The 18040-nt window shown below is 44.1% G+C and overlaps 2 protein-coding genes across 2 annotated transcripts; both read right to left on the reverse strand.

Moving 5' to 3' along the window:
* dnttip2 (deoxynucleotidyltransferase, terminal, interacting protein 2) lies at positions 1 to 5689 on the reverse strand. Its single transcript, XM_042335881.1, has 7 exons — positions 5590 to 5689; positions 4132 to 4823; positions 3115 to 3253; positions 2120 to 2215; positions 1783 to 1947; positions 1104 to 1213; positions 1 to 752 (listed from the first exon to the last, which is right to left on the reverse strand). The coding sequence occupies exons 1-7, from the start codon at positions 5629 to 5631 to the stop codon at positions 641 to 643; spliced, it is 1356 nt and encodes a 451-aa protein (XP_042191815.1). The 5' UTR covers positions 5632 to 5689; the 3' UTR covers positions 1 to 640.
* Positions 5690 to 6488: 799 nt separating this feature from the next.
* On the reverse strand, positions 6489 to 14993 carry gclm (glutamate-cysteine ligase, modifier subunit). Its single transcript, XM_042335631.1, has 7 exons — positions 14803 to 14993; positions 14023 to 14088; positions 10914 to 10998; positions 10365 to 10421; positions 9737 to 9939; positions 8747 to 8861; positions 6489 to 8614 (listed from the first exon to the last, which is right to left on the reverse strand). The coding sequence occupies exons 1-7, from the start codon at positions 14935 to 14937 to the stop codon at positions 8445 to 8447; spliced, it is 831 nt and encodes a 276-aa protein (XP_042191565.1). The 5' UTR covers positions 14938 to 14993; the 3' UTR covers positions 6489 to 8444.
* Between the last annotated feature and the right edge of the window lie 3047 nt (positions 14994 to 18040).

Consider the following 18040-nt stretch of genomic DNA (forward strand, 5'->3'; position numbering starts at 1 on the left):
TTTAAGGTATTTACTGCTCTTTATTGGTAAATGTTTACATTTTCACTCTCCGTGTAACATCATGTATAGAAATAGAAGCTCAAAAGACAAAGCTTTTTGTTGATTTTCAGGCCAATAATGCACCCTCTTTGTTAAATATAGATGATACTTAATTGGTTCTTTGACATAATTTACAAATTTAAATTAGAAAATATTTTCTCACAATATCAAAGACCATAAATATCATCCCAATGAAACTTGAAGGATAGATACATTATATAATCAGATTGCAAATGAAAACTAAGTACCTATTACACAGAAACGTATCAGAATATCACTTTGTAATTGTATTCTGTGCATGTAACTCTATGTTCAATATCTAAAAGGACGACGACTTGTAAAATATTACAATCGGCAATTGTTTGAACTCCATTAACCATGAGTTGATAATGATATAGCTCTTTTCCCCACTGTAACATGGTTTGTTGAGGCTGAAAAGTTATCATTACACAAATGTGAGCACAGCAGAGCAGTTATTTTCTAAATGCGTTTAGCCAGCTAAGCTAAGCCTCACTTACAATAGGGAAATAACATCCATGAGGATGGTATTATGGTCAAATGTTCTTGTGTTGCAAGTTTCAGTAATACAGAAGAAGGATGTTTATTTTTTTTTACGGCTTCGCTTTTCAAATTTGTTCTTCTTGCGATTTTTCTTGCCAGCATCACTAACTGCTTGTTCTGCTACGATCTTCTGGTATTTCTTCTTGTTGTTTCTGGTGAGGGGAAAGAAAAACACTTATTACCTCTTTTACTTAAAACTAAAGGGATTAAAGGAATTCAGCACTATTCAAAAGTCATCTAGATGTATTGTGTGAATCATACCCAAGGACTATCTAGGTTGACTTTTACAATTTATCTAAGGATAGGGGTGTAGCTTATCGAAACAAAGTACAAGCAAGTTTCGAAGCACTAGGACTACCCTACTCTTTAGGTTTGATTAAATGAATTCAAATACACAATTTCTGGTACGGGTGCTCAACCCGGAATATTTCATCCCAACACATTTCTACATCAAAATATTACTTGTTAAAAGTTTGTTGCAAGCACAGTAAAGTAAATGGTACCTTCGGAACTCTGCATCAGCTAGGAGTTCGTCCACGACTGTCCTCTTTCTTTGCTTCTTGGGAATTCGAGAGTGATAGAAGTCTACTGGATTGTCCAGAATTGTACCAACCTGCAAAAAAGTTTCAAAGGGTAAAAAAAACACTTATTGCAATAGGAAAAACACTGCAATAATTGCATAAAGCTATTGGATTGCCGAAGCAAATCAAACTTTAATATTAATCATATTAATGAATGTAAATAAAGGGATGTCAACATATATGTCCCTACCCGCATCAGTTCCCTGTCTCTCCCAAAGGCAGTGACTCACACTAGGGTATGAATTCTATTGCAACCCAGCTCACCTGTGTCAAGCAACTAAATGTTTTTCTTATTGTAATCAAGCTTTTTTTAAAAAAAACTCTACATTGTGGTTAATGCCATTTTCTATGCAATAGGTCTGAGGTAGACCCTCACTCAATTCAATACCTTGGAAAATGTTCCCACCTCGCCTTCACTTCCTAGGTTGAGATCCTCCACCTCTGGTGCCTCTCCCCATTTGCTGTGCGTGGCGGGATTCTCACAGAATGTCCCCTTTTCATTCTAAACGTCTTCTCCCCCAGTGAGATGATATAAATACCAGGCCAGCAATGAAATCCTTTTTATACAATCTCCATTTGGAGAGGCAAACAGTCGTTATACCTGAAAATACTTTGGGAAGCCATCACGATCATTCTTCTTGTAAAAACGCTTGGAGTCAAAGGCTGCCCTCATTTTTAATGCCTGCAGATCATTCGTTAACTCTCTGGTGAGCTCAGGAGCCTTCATGTTGTACCAACCATCACCAGTTGTTTTTTCACGTTCTTCCTAGATGTGCAATAATTTAATAAAAAAACAAATTTAAAAATTCTTAACAAGTTTAGTCTCATTTTCCAAATACAGTATTGCTGCCAGGCTGCTACATGCTTTGGTACACAAAATACAACTTTTTTTTTAAATGAACGCTGCTGAAATGGAATGCAGTCGACATTATTCTTACCTTGCGCTGTTTCTTCAGTTGACGAAGTGACTGTTTGTATGGAGGAACACAATCCTTTTTTTCAAAGTCTGGTGTGAGGATGCTTTTTGCTAATAACTGAAGGACAAGAATGTTGTTACAAATGTTGTTTTCGAAATTGCTATTTGTCATTTGAATAATAACAATTACCAAGCATTCAGCCACGTGCGACGAACATTTATGATTCCCCACCATGCTCTCAACAACAACAACAATTTGGATTTATATAGCACCTCCACGCAGGATGGCGTCTCAGAACGCTTTACAGTAACGGATCCCGTGGCCGAGCCAGGGGGAGGGGGAGGAAGGTGACCAAAGGGCGGTCGAAAAGAAAGGTCTTCAGCAGAGACCTGAAAATGGGAAGAGAGGGAGCGAGACGAAGGGAGTGAGGAAGGGAATTCCAGAGCCTCGGGGCGTAGTGGCTGAAGACACGGCCACTGAGGGTGGAGCGGAGGACTCGGGGGGTGAGGAGGAGACCAGACTCGGGAGAACGAAGGCAATGGGTACTGTTTTGAGTTTTTACTCTCACTGTCCAGGCTCTAAGATGATGTAATCAAAACCTCTTAGACATACTTTTAATTAGCCAATGAGCTTAATAGCTCTCTAGAACTAAACATTTGGTACATAAAGTTATATTCCTAAATTCGGAATTTGATTCGGTCTTGTAAAGATACCAGCCGGTCTTATCCTAAAACAAACTGATATAAAGGTCCCAGAATTAATTCCTGGTGTGTGCCAAGTTACCTGAACTTAGACTGATCAGTGATACTGGAATCTCTGGATGATGAAAGTAAAAAAAATCAGTATCTTCCAGTAAATAACATTACAACCATCTTGCTTTCAGTACAGTAAATGAAACACTGACTGTGAGTCAGCTTTTCCATCAATCCTTTATGGTCCTTTTTATCTGATGTAACAGCAGTCGCATCAAATAATGCAGGATTGGAGTGGAGATCAGACTACATTGAGCAGCTTACCTCATCTGTTTTCTTTTCCTTCTTCAGTTTGTCAGAAATTTTTGAGTTGTGACCCATTTTGCCAGCATCAAAAGTAATGTACAAGCCACCAAGCTCATTCAAATCTAGTCCTGTATCAATACTAGTCGAAAGTTTTGATCTGAAACGCAATTTAAAAAAAAGTTATTGTTTTACATTAGTATATTTTGATACATTTTGTACACATATCCCACAGATTTAATTAGAAGTAGCGTTACAATACCCTGAGATGCTAATTCCACAATGCCAGAGGCAACAAGGAAGCAATAGTGTCTTAAAACTTACAAATTATACATTTTTCTGTAGCGGGTCTTTCTTCATCTTTGTGCAAGTCCACATTGATCAGCCAAGTGATATTCTAACACACGAAGATTAAGGGCCATAGTACTAGTCAGAAAATGAATGATGCTTTTCTCATACCATAAGTACAAGATAAGTCGACATGTAATTTACATGAGTAAATTATTTCTTAACATTTTAATTTTGGCGCACACGATTTCTTTTAACACCATTGATATTCCTTAAAACATGTCAAGAGATTTTTTAGTTAAAATACAAGCTCTCCTTCCCCTGCCCCCAATTTTCCCATTCATCACCTAACGCCACTGTTACAGGTTCAACAGGCACCAGATGCCCCCTCGTACCTAAAACACTGAGTGAGAAAAAGCAGGCTGTTTGACAGAGCATCAGTGAACAGTATTCGAGAGTGAGAAAGTTGGTTTAATTCCTCTCCCTCTTTTATATGGGTAAAAAAATTGGGGCAGGGGACAGCCAACAGATAAAACCCTCAAACTAATTGGAGCTTTAATTTACAATTTCTTATTACTTTCCCTGATGACTGCTTGAAAGGCAGCTTGAAGACATACTAGGATTTTAATGTATAAAGACATGAAGATCGTTCTGTGGTTTCACTGACATTTTAACACACCATAATTATATTTCCCATCTTGTAACTCACACACTCATCTCAATAGCTTTAATTAAATCTTCACTACTTACCGGCTAGATTTGCTTAGCAAAATAGCTTCATCCCCTTCTTCTTCATCATCATCACCATCAATAAAACTGTCTTCTTTTTCCTCCTGTTCTAATTCTTCATCTTGATCAATATCTTGGCTACTTTTTCCAATAATCTCTTTTCTACTTGAATCCAAGTAAAACTCTCTATCTACATCTATTCCCGGCTTGGTGTCAATCACAAACAAGCAATTGTCTTCTCCAGAAGAGCTTTGGCCTGTTGTGGTTTTCAAAGCAGAGGATTGAACATGTGCACTTTCCTCTTCCACTACTATATTGGTGTCAGTTCCAATGTCGGAGCTGTCATCACTGCTGAACAGAAGGCTAATAATAGGAACTGAGATGATAGTATCTGCGTTTTGATTTTCCGAGCCTTCATCCTTTTGCTCATCAACGACATCTCTTGGAACATCATCAGTTAATTCGATTAGTTCTACCGGGTTTTTACTTTCCGTTTCGGCACAATTCTCTGGGACAAGGCTCTCTGCAGACTGGTCATTTAATTTAACCTCATCGCTCAGTTCTGCTGGCTCCATAATACAAGGCTGAGGATCCACCAGAACAATTTCTTGCACTTCATAGTGAGATTCAGGAATCGTTTCCGACTGGAGTTCCAGCCATCTGCTCCTGGTCTTTATTTGACTGCTGGGAGTTTTCCTTACGGATTCCACCGGCTAAAAAGAAACAGGACGGTTAATCGACATCGGCGAGCTTTTATTTTTTTTTAAAAAAAAGAAAAAACAAACGAAAGGTCACACAAGACGTGACCCGTATTGGCCTAATTTTTTTCCCGGCTGCCGAAAGACGACGCAGCGAGTTCTGTGTTGATTTAATAACGGAGAGAGAGAAAGAGAGAGAGAGAGAGAGAGAGAGAATAATTAATTTTTTAGGCTCGGTGTGGGGGTGTGTGTGTGTGTGGGAAATGCTTCGCTGTCACAATTCCCACTCGATACCTTTCAATGTACTTTTTTTTAAACAACCCTCTGCGAACCATTTTTATGTCTTTAAAGCCTGTGTGTGTGTGGAGGGGAGGAGGGGGGGAGGGAGGGTGGGTTGGTGGTGGGGAGGGGTGGTTGGGGGGGGGTCTCCGCTTATATAAGTCCATGCGCAGCCTTTGCTCCAGAGATGGTAACAGGGCCTCCTCCAACGAGGGGGAAGGTTGACCCACCGGCCGACCAGCGAGAGAGGGAGGGAGGGAGGGAGGGAGTGAGGGAAGGTGGTGGGTGGGTGGTGGGGGAGATCCAAGGCCATGCGGGAGAGGAGAGTGGGGCGGGTTTTGACGCGGGTTTGGGCGGGAGTCGGAATTCCCGGGGCCGGTGAATCCCGAGGCCACAAAACCCGCGCGGAATCCCCGCCCCGAGACACGCAGTTCACACCGCCCGCCCCCGGCCCGGGGGGAGTGGGGGGGGGGGGTGAGGGGGGGGTGGAGGGGAGAGTTACCTTTCTAACCGGAGTCCCCGAGCGGCTGCGGGTCAGCACCATGGTGAGGCCAGGCGCTGCGCGCGTCACTTCCGGCTGAGCGGTACCGCACCCAAACCCGACCCCACAGCCGCACAAGTCGCTGAACTTTGGTTCCGGGCCCCCCCACAGGAGGTGTTTCCCACCCCCCCCCCCCCTACTCCACAATGTGTGGGTGTGGGTGGGAAGAGAGATTTTAAAAAAAGAGAATTTGTTTTGCTGCAGTGTGTGTATTTGATATTTTCGTACTGTGGTTAATTTCCCACCGTGATTCAACTCGGCTCTCGTCAGCCGTGCTCAGTTGGTAGCGCTCTCTCTCTCGCGCTCTGGAGTTAGAAGGTCGTGCGGGTTCAAGCCCCACGTTCGGGTCTCCAGACTTCAGGCTAACACGCCAGCGCAGCTCTGGTCTGTGCCGCATCGCCGGAGTTGCCCTCCTCAGGCTGAGGCACTAAAACCGAGGCCGTCTCTGCCCGTTCAGGCGGACGCTAAAAAGATTTTCCACGGCACTGTTCGTAAAGAGAGCGGACGTTTCTCTCGGCGTCCTGGCCAACAATCCTCCAAATAAAATGGGTCCCTCTCTCTCTCTCTCTCTCTCGCTCGCGCGTCGTGCACATTGTACGTTCTTTCATTGCGCTAAATTATGGATTGTATTCTCCCCGGTGTTTGAATGGCTGATGTTTTCAAATGCTCATCAACCCTCAAGAAGTACGCACAGAGAAACTGTGGGTAAAAGGTCCTCAGGAAACGACACCAGCACAAATGAACACGGTAAAAATCAACATTCGCTGTGTAGCCAATTAAAGCCATTTCATGGTCACCGAACTCGATTTCACTGCTACAATTAAGAAACTGAAAACATGGAATAAACAGAATCCATTGTAGGCATTTAGATCACCTTTAATGTGTAGAGCACCTCAAACGCATTACACAGCCAAGTAAACAAAATACAACATTTTATGGTAAATTTAATATTTCCAGATATGTTGCATTTAATTAGATCTACTGTACATTCAAGCTTGTAAATTACTTCAGCTTAAACATGTTAAGCACAAAGTTGATACAGTAAAAAAAACACTTGCCAACCATCAGTCAAAATCAAAGTGGTCCCAAGTTACAAATGAATTGAACTCATGTTAAGAATAATGCTCCAGAGTGGTTTCCCCATGATTTATGTTCAAGTTTTTCCTTAAGAGCAGCACATGTATGAATTAACACCAGAATGTTATTTGAATATCAGTTTACTTAGGATGGTTTATTTCGGAACCTGGCAATTTTTGGACTTTCCCTTTCCCTCCCCAACCCTTAAAATAACAAAACACATCACATGATGTACTCGGCAATTTAAACTGCCTTCCTTCGTGGGCTCAAAAAGCAAGTTGCCCTACTTTATTCTCTGTTCATCTCCCAGTCTTATTCCTCAATAACACTTACTGCACAAAAATAGAACTATTTCCTATGCCACTCTATGGGGTTACAACCAGTCATACTGAACTCGGCACATCTTCCTGGTGTGAAAGGCACTTTACTAATGTAATTTATTGCTGAAGTTACCAGCACAACATTTCTGAACTGCAGAGTTTGCAAGGGCTTCCAGTGATGGGAAATGCCCACACAATGAAAAGATTACCTTCCACGTTGTCATATGTGAGAACACACAAGATCAGGAAAGACATTTATCTCGATCAGACGCAACTAGTTGACTATTTCTTTTTTTAAAAATCAAATGATTTATTAAAAATGACTGTGTTACACACATACCACATAGTATGTTTTTAAATATTTCATTTGACTTTTAAAGTGGAGTAGGTGATTACAGATTAGAAAGTCACCAATGAGTCAGGCCTGATCCTAGTTGTGGGGTGGAAAGTGTGTGTATCTGGGGAGGGGGACGGGGGGGAGGAAGAGAAGGTTGGTACACTGCCAAGTTCTGCCATCTATCCTCCACATAACCACTGCAAGCTGCCATTCAAATACATACTTCTCTTAGGTGACCTGAACACAGTAGACTTTGGATCAGATGTGTGGGTGAAGGGCTCTACTTCCATTCCATCACCAATAGCCTCGCACATCAGCAAGCTAAGCTTTAGTTACTTCCTTAACAGCAAACTGACAAAAGTTCACAAAAGAACATAAAAGCAACTGAATTGGATACAAAATATTTACCCTGTATGTCATAATCCAAATCTCATACAGTATAAACATATTAGCATCATAACTCCAGTATTCATAAGCACTTAAGGACAATTACAGTGCCTTGAAATGGAGAATGAAACAATTTTAATGAGAAACCACTCACTATTTAGCCTCGTGACTTGCAATAGCTCTAGTTTTGCAGACATTTGTCAGCTGCTCATTTTGAATTCATGAATAAGGATCAGGATTTAGCCTGATCTCTCCAGCCAAGAATGCAGAACACTGCACGCACCAGTCTAAAGAAGATTTTCCTTTATTTATGTCAGCAACTAAACAAATAACTATAACTTGTGTTTAAAAAATGAACAAAAAAATCCCCTCTCCTGTTCTTTCTGTTAAACTGAAAATAATTTAAAAAATAAGTGCAGAATGAAGAATCTCACAGAACAATCAGTTAAATCAACAAGTAGAAACACAGATTATCATATGTAATACACAAATCTAATTTTGAGTGTATTCTTAACTCAATAACTTTTTTTTCTTTTTTTCTTTTTCTTTTTCTTGGATCTATCAGTAGACCATCAAAAAGATCAAAAGGCATTTGGTCAACAGTGCAGCTCTTGGACTTTCTCCTTTGCATATCATGCAGAAATTAGTTCATAAAAGTGCTATTTCAACTAGCTAACTTCTTGACATTACTGAGGCTAATAATGAATTCTTTTAGCATGTACAAGGTAGCCCTTGGATTTAATAATCCCTCGACTTTTAACAATTACTGAGTAGCGGAGCACCCACTTTGTCATCCATTCATAAGCCAGGTTGTCTTGAATCCCCGCAATCACAGCCTCTTGAAAATTTAACACCGGAATCAGTTCTTGAATAAGAAGAGAAATTACATATTAAATGTTTTGAGGTGCTACATCAAATGCAAGGATTATAATTATTATCATTACTACAAAGAGAGGTAAAATTTTGAATGAAGAGAAATACCAGTCTCAGTTCTTACCTTTAGGGTCGCTGTGAGTCAATAACTGTATGTCGTATTCTTTAGCAAAGGCCGTTAACTCTGGAGGCATCACACAACAAGAGGCCAAGTTGACTTGGTTGCTGCTGGGGTTTACCTGGACAGGTCAAAAAAAAATACATTTCAGACAAGAGACTGTAAATGGGTAATGGATTCCATCACAAAAGTGCACCAAATCCTGCTGTGTCATGCAGGATTTGGAGATACAGTAATAATTAATTCATAATAATTAACTGCTGGATCTGGATCCAAGCATTAAAATGTTCCCCAATTATCTATTTATTAATATTAATTCCAATTGTAAACAGATCTACTGCCAAGAGTCATTAGAGATAAGTTTACTTTAGTCTAATCATCTTTCTAAAGCAGATATACAGTAAATATACAATTTATGGGCTGACAATTAACAAGTTAACTATCACAAATAGGTATGGAATATATATTTTGCAATGCTCTGGATATTCATCCACCAGAGCAAGTATGAATAGTGAAAGCTGGTCCAATCAGTTCCAGCAGCATTTTACTCCCTCGGGACACTCCCAAACGCATTGCTGAGATGCCTATCCTGCCACTGAATGTATGTTATTTTGGATGAGGGAAGGAGGGGAGGCAAGAGAGAGGAAGTCAAATTCTATGAATGCATTACTGAATATGGCAGCCACTTGTGCCAGCAAGATCCTGCAAGTAGCCATGAATTTTTTTTTAATGAATACTTATTACCAATTTAATCTGGACAATTACTGGCCAGGACAACAGGATAAACTTCCTTCTCTTTTTAAATACTGTTAAAAAGATCTTTAACATCCCCCCAAACAGGTGTTGGGCTTGAACCCACAACCTTGCCTCTGCATCTTGAGTGTTTCAAAGAAATGGAAATTTTAAAAATGTATTTTGAAAGGGACGCAATGTTATTGTGATGTTCAAAGAATTACAGTCCCATTTTATCCAACAAACACTTCAGCCTATTCTTACCTGAGCCCACTGACAAAGCTGTTCTAACAGAACTTTATCTAAATCGGATGTCCCGATTGCAACGATTCTTTTACTTAGAACAAGACTCTCCAGCTCTTCCCAATATGGTTGTAGGTGCTCAAGAGAAAGACTGGTTCCGTCTGGGAGTGGAGGAGGAGCAATGATCACAGAATCCAGCTGTGATAATCCAAGTGCTGAACAAGCTGCAATAAATAAATAAAAAAAATGGTTTGCAGCCAACTACTTTTACAAATATTAGCTGCTATAAATACTTTTGTTTAGAGAAACAACAGCTGGTAAAAAGATCCCTTTCTTTAAAAGAAATGCAGCATTCTAGGAAACTAAGGTGTATAAAGTTGATTGTTCTTGTTATAAAAGTATTATATCCGATGGGTATCCATTGAGGACCCTCTATAATAATAATAATCCTTGCATTTGATATAGCGCGATGTCACTGTATCCAATGTTAATGCAAAAATTGTTCAAAATATAAAAGCAAAGAATATGTATGTTACCAACTTTCCAAGACTTAAGAATTTCCAAAGTATTGCAAACCCATTGCAGTTAATAAGTAGACTGAAAGACGAGGAAAACCAAGCAATCTAGATTTTATATTTCTAGCACATACCATTTTCAACAGCATCCCTGATGGATGAGGAGTCCAGTTCACAGAGAAAAAGCTTTGCTGCAGGCAAGAGAGAGAGAAATATTTAATAATAAAGACAAAAACACTTATAAAAACCAACAACCAAACCTAACGCTAAGACTCAAAACAGGAATCCAGAAGAAAGTATGAACTAATGTTTTTATTTTAAACTTATTTAGGAGTCAGTTTGAATGCATACTAACCCATTGTTTCCCTGTGCTCAGATCACTGCCTAATAATAAACCGATTTAAAATAGTGCTTGTGCAAGCAATCTGATGTAGCTAAATGCTTGACAGAATTGATCGACATTTCCAACCAATATTTCCCTAGGGAAATAGGGAAAGGTTTATGCCAATTCATGTGAGGTCCAAGGGAGAGAGGCAAAAGGATAGTCCTGTTCCATTTCCTACTAATACAGCTCCTGGCAAGTGGAATGTAACTGTGTAGTTTGCAGAGTAACTAAGGGTCCAACAGATCCACAAAAAGGGAAAAAGAAATGACATCTTCAATATTTAATCCTATCACATTACCAGACACCTTCACCTCCTCCCGCTCCTCAGGACTGATCGTTTCCGTTTCCGGAGCGATACTACATTCCAGCGTAGTAGGTGGTTCCTGAAATTTCAAAAGTAGATTAGGTCAACTGACAACCAATTGGTACTGCTCATGACTCTACCTCCTATGGCTGCTCTGTTCAAATGAGCTAACACCAGGAAATACTAGATCATTAATTCCATCTATTGCAGTCATGAGGCTCCAAGTAGTCAAACAACATTTATCATTGTGACATAATTGAGATAACAGAGATCTGGAACAAGTTATGTGGGGAGTCAGATATGAGGCTCCAGCATTCAGTGGCATAGCGACTTTCTGCTATAACACGTGTATCCTCTAAAATATCCGCATACATAAATATTAGCAGATATTAGCATGAGCTTTCTATTTTAATACTGTTATCATTTGTGATGGCTCCTAGTGGCTCTTCAAACCAATTTCTATTCCTGTTTATCTGCAAATCAGAATGTCAGAGGTCATATTTTATACCATAAAACATTAGAGCACAAAGAAGAGCAGGTGTCAGATTTCTACATCATGTAATTACTCAGTCTTTAAGACAGAAATGGAAATAGTACTTATGACATAATAAATTCCTTGATGCTGGCGAGTGAAGGAAGTTATACAAATACAAGTTGTTGTTCAGACATGGATGCAAATCACCAAATTCCTCATTCCCAATATTAGCAAACAGACCAGTCACTTCACTGTAATGCATTGGGGGTGGGGGACTAATAAAGAGACAAAATGAGCACCTGAACTCCTTTGCATAGTAGCTGATGAGAGTGATTTAGCTGTGATCTGAGATAATGCTGCCCTTTTGAATGACCCAGAGAGATCAGCAAGAACACAGTAAATTTAAACATTTTGGTAGAGTTGGTCAATAGGGAGAGAGGGTAAGGCTGTTCTATAATAATGCTAAGAACTAGCCAGGTTGAAAGGCTGATCCAGCAATCTAAACAATTGTAGTTGAATTATACCAGTATTTCAACTACTACAATAACAAAAGCATAACCAGATAAATAAGTCTGAAAACTGCAGTGTTCTCATGAAGGCTCTCATGAATAAATAAATGATGAGTGCCCAGCAAACACATACTGACAATAAAACAAAGCGGTCTCAGATATTTTAATCACAGTATAATTCTGCTGTACATTTAAAACTTTCAGAAGGACAAGATGCTTTATCAACCCTTATCAATTATAGTTGAGCAATATCTGTGATCTAGCAAAGAAACCATCTTAAATCTAAATGTTTTTCTCACTTAAAGGAGGCTCCACCTAATTTACACAATGTATTAAATAGTGCTCGAATTCCTCCAAATACAGGCGTATAAAAAAAAAGTACAGAGATATAGAACTAAGAGAACTACAAAAAATAATAGATAACATATTTGGTTTGATCCTGATGACACAGAAGTAAAATGCACAACACAATACAGATACTCAGCTACACATGGTCCCAGATCCTAACCAAGGCAGTATTGGGAGGTCTACAGCTGGTCATAATGCCCTAAATATGTGGTATATGTTTAACTGTGGATAAGAACAGAAGCAGCTTGTATTTATATGCCGGTGTCTCAGAGCACTTAACAATGGCGGAGCCCGAGGCCGAGAAGGAAGGTGACCATAGGCGTGGTCAAAGAGGAAGGTCTTCAACCTCGACTTGAGGATGGGGAAGGAGGGGTCGAGGCAAAGGGGTTGAGGGAGAGAGTTCAAAAGTTTCGGGATGTAGTGGCTGAAGGCACGACCGCCAAATTGGTGGAGAGGAGGATTTGGGTGGCATGGAGGAGGCCGGACTCAGTAGAGTGGTGGCAGCGCTGTGGGGAGATAGGAGGTTAGAGAGATAGGGGCTTGCCAAGGAATGGAGGGATTTAAACATTAGAGTGAGGATCTTGAAGTCGATCTACTCTGTGACAGGAGCCAGTAGAGTTTGGCAAGGACTAGAGTAATCGGGGTACTAAGTTTGGTGCGGGTGAGAATGCGGGCGGCGGAATTTTGAATGAGCTGAAGTTTGTGAATAGTTGGAGAAGGGGAGACCGGTGACGTGGGTGTTATGAGTAGCCCAGCCGAGAGGTGACACAGGCATGGACAAGGGTTTCAGTAGCTTTTGGGGTGAGGTATTGTTGGAGACGGGCAATGTGGTGGAGGTGGAAGAAAGCGGTGCTGGTCAGGGACCAGATGTTGAGGGGGAAGGATAACTGGGCATCGAACCTGAAGCCAAACCTGACGACAATGAATAGCCTTGGGCGTCAACACTCCCCATAGTATAGTAGCCTGCTGATTCTTGTGGCGTTTGATTTATCGCTTATAACGTGTGGAATGGTCCAAATGCCCTTCACAGGTAATTGTTGTCAAGTGTTGCCATGTGTAAAAAAAAACACACAAAACACACACTGGTGAGCTGCCCAGGTATTTTTAAGTGTACATTCTGTCAGATCTATTTTAGGTGACCTGAGGAATCGCTAGTCAAGGTGAGGAGTCGAAAGAGATTCCAGCACTTGCGAAAATCTAAGAGCTAGTAACTTCAAGAGGAGGGAATTGGGGGGGGGAAAAACTACAGCTGAATACAGTGGACATATAGCCCACATCCTACTAAAAAAAGTCTCAACATTGCGGCTCATACGGTAAAAGCACGGGCTCTGTTCCCATGAACTAAAATTGGAGTATCGCCTAAAATAGGTTTTCTTACACCAATTCGCTACGAGAGATGTGACAGAACGGACACTTACAAATACCTGGTCAGCTCACTAGTGTGTGTGTGTGGTTTTTTTTTACACACACACACAACACTTGACAACAATTGCCTGTGAAGGGCATTTGAACCATTCCACACGTTATTACATTAAGCGATAAACCAAAGGCCACAAGAATTACCTCAAGAATCTGTACTCTGAACCCCCCCCGCACCGCTCCCACCAAAAAAAAAGAGTAGGAGGACAAGAACAACGCCAGTGCACAACATCGCAATCTCCTCGGGGGGAGGGAGGGGGAAGGGGGGAAAACACCGATTAACCGCCGGATTTTTTTTCCCCCCCTCCCCCCAAAAAAGGGAAGACAACGACAGCAGCAAACTCGTCCTTACCTTCAAGAGCTCAGGGTTCACCTGCGAGCACCATTTCGCCAGAGTTTCTCGGATACAATCCTGCAACTGCACACAAGCAAAGCGAGAGAGAGAGAAGGGGGGGAGGAGGAGTGGGGAGAGGGGGGAGTGGGGAGGAGGAGAGGGAGAGGGGGGGGAGAGGGGGAGGAGTGGGGAGAGGGGGAGAGGGGGGGGAGGAGGAGTGGGGAGAGGGAGAGGGGGGGAAGGAGAGGGAGAGGGGGGGAGGAGGAGAGGGAGAGGGGGGGAGGAGTGGGGCGAGAGGGAGAGGGAGAGGGGGGAGTGGGAGGGGGAGGGGAGGGAGAGGGGGAGAGGAGGAGTGGGGGGAGAGGGGGGAGGAGGAGTGGGGGGAGAGGGCGGGGAGGAGTGGGGAGAGGGGGGTGGGAGGGGAGGAGGAGAGGGGGGGGAGGAGGAGTGGGGAGAGGGGGGTGGGAGGGGAGGAGGAGAGGGGGGGGAGGAGGAGTGGGGAGAGAGGGAGAGGGGGGAGTGGGGTGGGAGGAGAGGGAGAGGGAGAGAGTCAACCAACACACACCAGCAAACCACGCGGTCAAATCAAGACAAGTGGCCCCTTGACGTGCAGCCGCCGCCCGGGGGCCCGGGGACAGCCAGGCCCTGCCTCAGGCCCAGGCCCTGCCTCAGGCCCAGGCCCTGCCTCAGGCTCAGGCCCTGCCTCAGGCCCGGGCACCAGCCTCACTCCCGCCTTCACTTTAAACGTCGGCCCCGAGTACCTCATTCACCCGCCCGGCCGCCAGGGACGCACGCTACCTCCTCGCTGGGTGAGGTCGGGCACTTCTTCTTGAGCCGACTCCAGTTCACGATGTTGCCGGTGTGGATGGCGACCGCCGAGGCCTGAGCGAACAGCTGTTTGCCGCCGTCCATCTGCGCGTTGCTGCCCGACATCGTCGAGACTGCCCCCTCCCCCCCACCCCACCCGCCTCCAGACGGCGCGATGACGACTCCCCGGCCTCACTCTGGCAATAGCCCCGCCCACCCCGCCGCCCCCGCCGCCGCGCGTCACCGACCCGCCTCCAACGGAACAGCCACGCCCCTCTCCAACGGGTAACTGCGTCACAGCCCCGCCCCCACCCCACAGCCCCGCCCCCACCCCACAGCCCCGCCTCTAAACCCACAGCCCCTCCTCTGAACCCACAGCCCCGCCTCTGAACCCACAGCCCCTCCTCTGAACCCACAGCCCCTCCTCTAAACCCACAGCCCCTCCTCTGAACCCACAGCCCCTCCTCTAAACTCACAGCCCCTCCTCTAAACTCACAGCCCCGCCTCTAAACTCACAGCCCCGCCTCTAAACACACAGCCCCGCCTCTAAACCCATAGCCCTTCCCCCTAAACTCACAGCCCCTCCTCTAAACCCATAGCCCTTCCCCCTAAACTCACAGCCCCGCCTCTAAACCCATAGCCCTTCCCCCTAAACCCACAGCCCCGCCTCTAAACTCACAGCCCCGCCTCTAACCCACAGCCCCGCCTCTAAACTCACAGCCCCGCCTCTAAACTCACAGCCCCGCCTCTAAACCCACAGCCCCGCCTCTAAACTCACAGCCCCGCCTCTAAACTCACAGCCCCGCCTCTAAACCCACAGCCCCGCCTCTAAACCCACAGCCCCTCCTCTAAACCCACAGCCCCTCCTCTAAACCCACAGCCCCTCCTCTAAACCCACAGCCCCTCCTCTAAACTCACAGCCCCGCCTCTAAACCCACAGCCCCGCCTCTAAACCCACAGCCCCTCCTCTAAACTCACAGCCCCGCCTCTAAACCCACAGCCCCGCCTCTAAACCCACAGCCCCTCCTCTAAACACACAGCCCCTCCTCTAAACTCACAGCCCCTCCTCTAAACTCACAGCCCCTCCCCCTAAACTCACAGCCCCGCCCCTAAACTCAGCCCCTCCTCTAAACTCACAGCCCCTCCCTCCCCTAAACTCACAGCCCCGCCCCTCTAAACTCACAGCCCCTCCCCCAAACTCATAACACCTTCCCAGGCTCAGAGTCCCTCCCCTAAACTCATAGCCCCGCCCTTATACACTCAGCCCCACCCCTACATACTCACAGTCCCTCCCCTTTACACTCATAGCCCTGCCCCTATCCTGCAAATTCCAGCTACTGCCTAACTTGGGCTTCAAGCTCCACCGAAGCTGTCGGCCTGGCTCAGCGGTTGCACTCTTGCCTCAGAAGGTGGTGGGTTCGAATCCCACCTCAGGGTCTTGAACTCGCACGGTCAGAACTGACACTCGGAAGTGTCGCTGGGAGTGTTGCAATGTTGAAGGTTCCGCCCTTCAGATGAGACGTTAATATCCGATGGATATTAAAGATCCCATGGCACCATTCGAAAAGATAAGGGAGTTTTTCCGCGTCCTGACCAACAAATTCCCCAAGTAAAGTTGGTCACTCACTCCATGGGTACTTGTGGGGCATTGCTGTACGCGATAATGCTGTCAGGTTTTCCTATAACTCCATAATCACTCTATTGTCACAGTGAATCTTATGAAGCGCTTTGAGGTGTTCTTCTGACATGATAAGGTGCTATACCAAATGCAAGGTTTATTAATACCAGTAATATAGGCCCCAGTTCAGTCTCGGTGCCATGTGCTCCAGCATTTGAGGTTTCGGCAGATGAAGAAAGAAAATTAAAATTAAATTAATTTATATGCAACATAAGTTTCCAAAATTGTAAAAAAAAATCAGCACAGTCAAAATAAATAAATTCAAATTTAGTAGATTATAACATCAAGTCCCAAGAACAAAACCATATTGTTAAGTCTTTGTGACACAAATATAACCTCAGGAATGTGCACAAACTTGTTGCAATACATTAGGTCCAACATCTCTATACAATGTTTTTGGGAAACTTGGGAGTCAGTTCATGAAAATTTAATTTCCTAATTTGCCCACAAAATATACAGTCAATTCACTTTACAGTATATTCTGTGAAGTGCTTTGGGACTTCTCGAAAATGTGATAAAGCGCTACATCAAATGCAAGGATTATTATTAATATTGTTATTATTTTATTCCTGTTCTCTCTCCCTTTTTCCTCTGCCTCCTGCTGGGGCCCTCTCATACCTTGCGTATGTGGCCATTCTTGATTTGTTAGCATAGATAGTGTGAATCAGGAGGCTATTCTCCACATTGCAAGCATCACATTACAGTATTAAACAAAAAACAGAGAGAGCTGGGAAAACTCAGCATCTATGGAGAAAGGAAAGTGAATCAACGTTTCGAGTCCACGACCCTTCATCGGAACGGTTCAGATTCCAGCATCTGCAGTATTTTGTGTTCTGTCCATTACAGTATTATCCGGACTCCAGACCATTTGCTGGACTGTATTTACTGACATCACCAAGCCAAGTGGATGGAGTACAATTGGTCTGACGTTTCCTTGGCCAAGGGATCCTATCTCTGACTGCAATCCGGGGAGATCCCTACTTGAAACGACAGGTGCGGATGTTGGATGGGGTCAGTTTCAAGCCGTGTGGTCAATGTCCACCTCTCATGTTCCAATAAATCACCAACACTCACTGTCCAGTCTCACAAAGTTGAGATAGCTCCTTGAGCCAGGCAGAGGGGGTGGCTGCGGCTGGGGGGACTGTGGATGGATGAGTAGTATCTTGAACTAAAAGAAAGAGAAGACAACCAGAGGGAGAGTAACTTGTGGAAGTTAAACCGCACTGTATAGTGTGGCTGGTGCTTGATGCATCTGATCAGGAGAGAGATAGAGACAGAGAGAGAGAGAGAGTGAGAAACGATTGCAGTGTTGGGGAGGAATGCCCCAGTGAGTGAAGCTGTGAATTCTCGTAAAGACATTGAGATGCGTTCGCGATCCTTTATACTCTTGGCCGCAAATAGCATTTCTCAGCTCCACCCTGCCCTGCCCTGCCTTGCCCTTCCTTGCCTTGCCCTGCCTTGCCCTGCCCTCCTTGCCTGCCCTTGCCCTTGCCCTGCCTTGCCCTGCCCACCCTGCCCTGCCTTGCCTGCCTTGCCCTGCCCTGCCTGCCC

The sequence above is a fragment of the Callorhinchus milii genome, unplaced genomic scaffold, assembly GCF_018977255.1.
Source record: "Callorhinchus milii isolate IMCB2004 unplaced genomic scaffold, IMCB_Cmil_1.0 Scaffold5, whole genome shotgun sequence".
Classification (NCBI taxonomy): Eukaryota; Metazoa; Chordata; class Chondrichthyes; order Chimaeriformes; family Callorhinchidae; genus Callorhinchus; species Callorhinchus milii.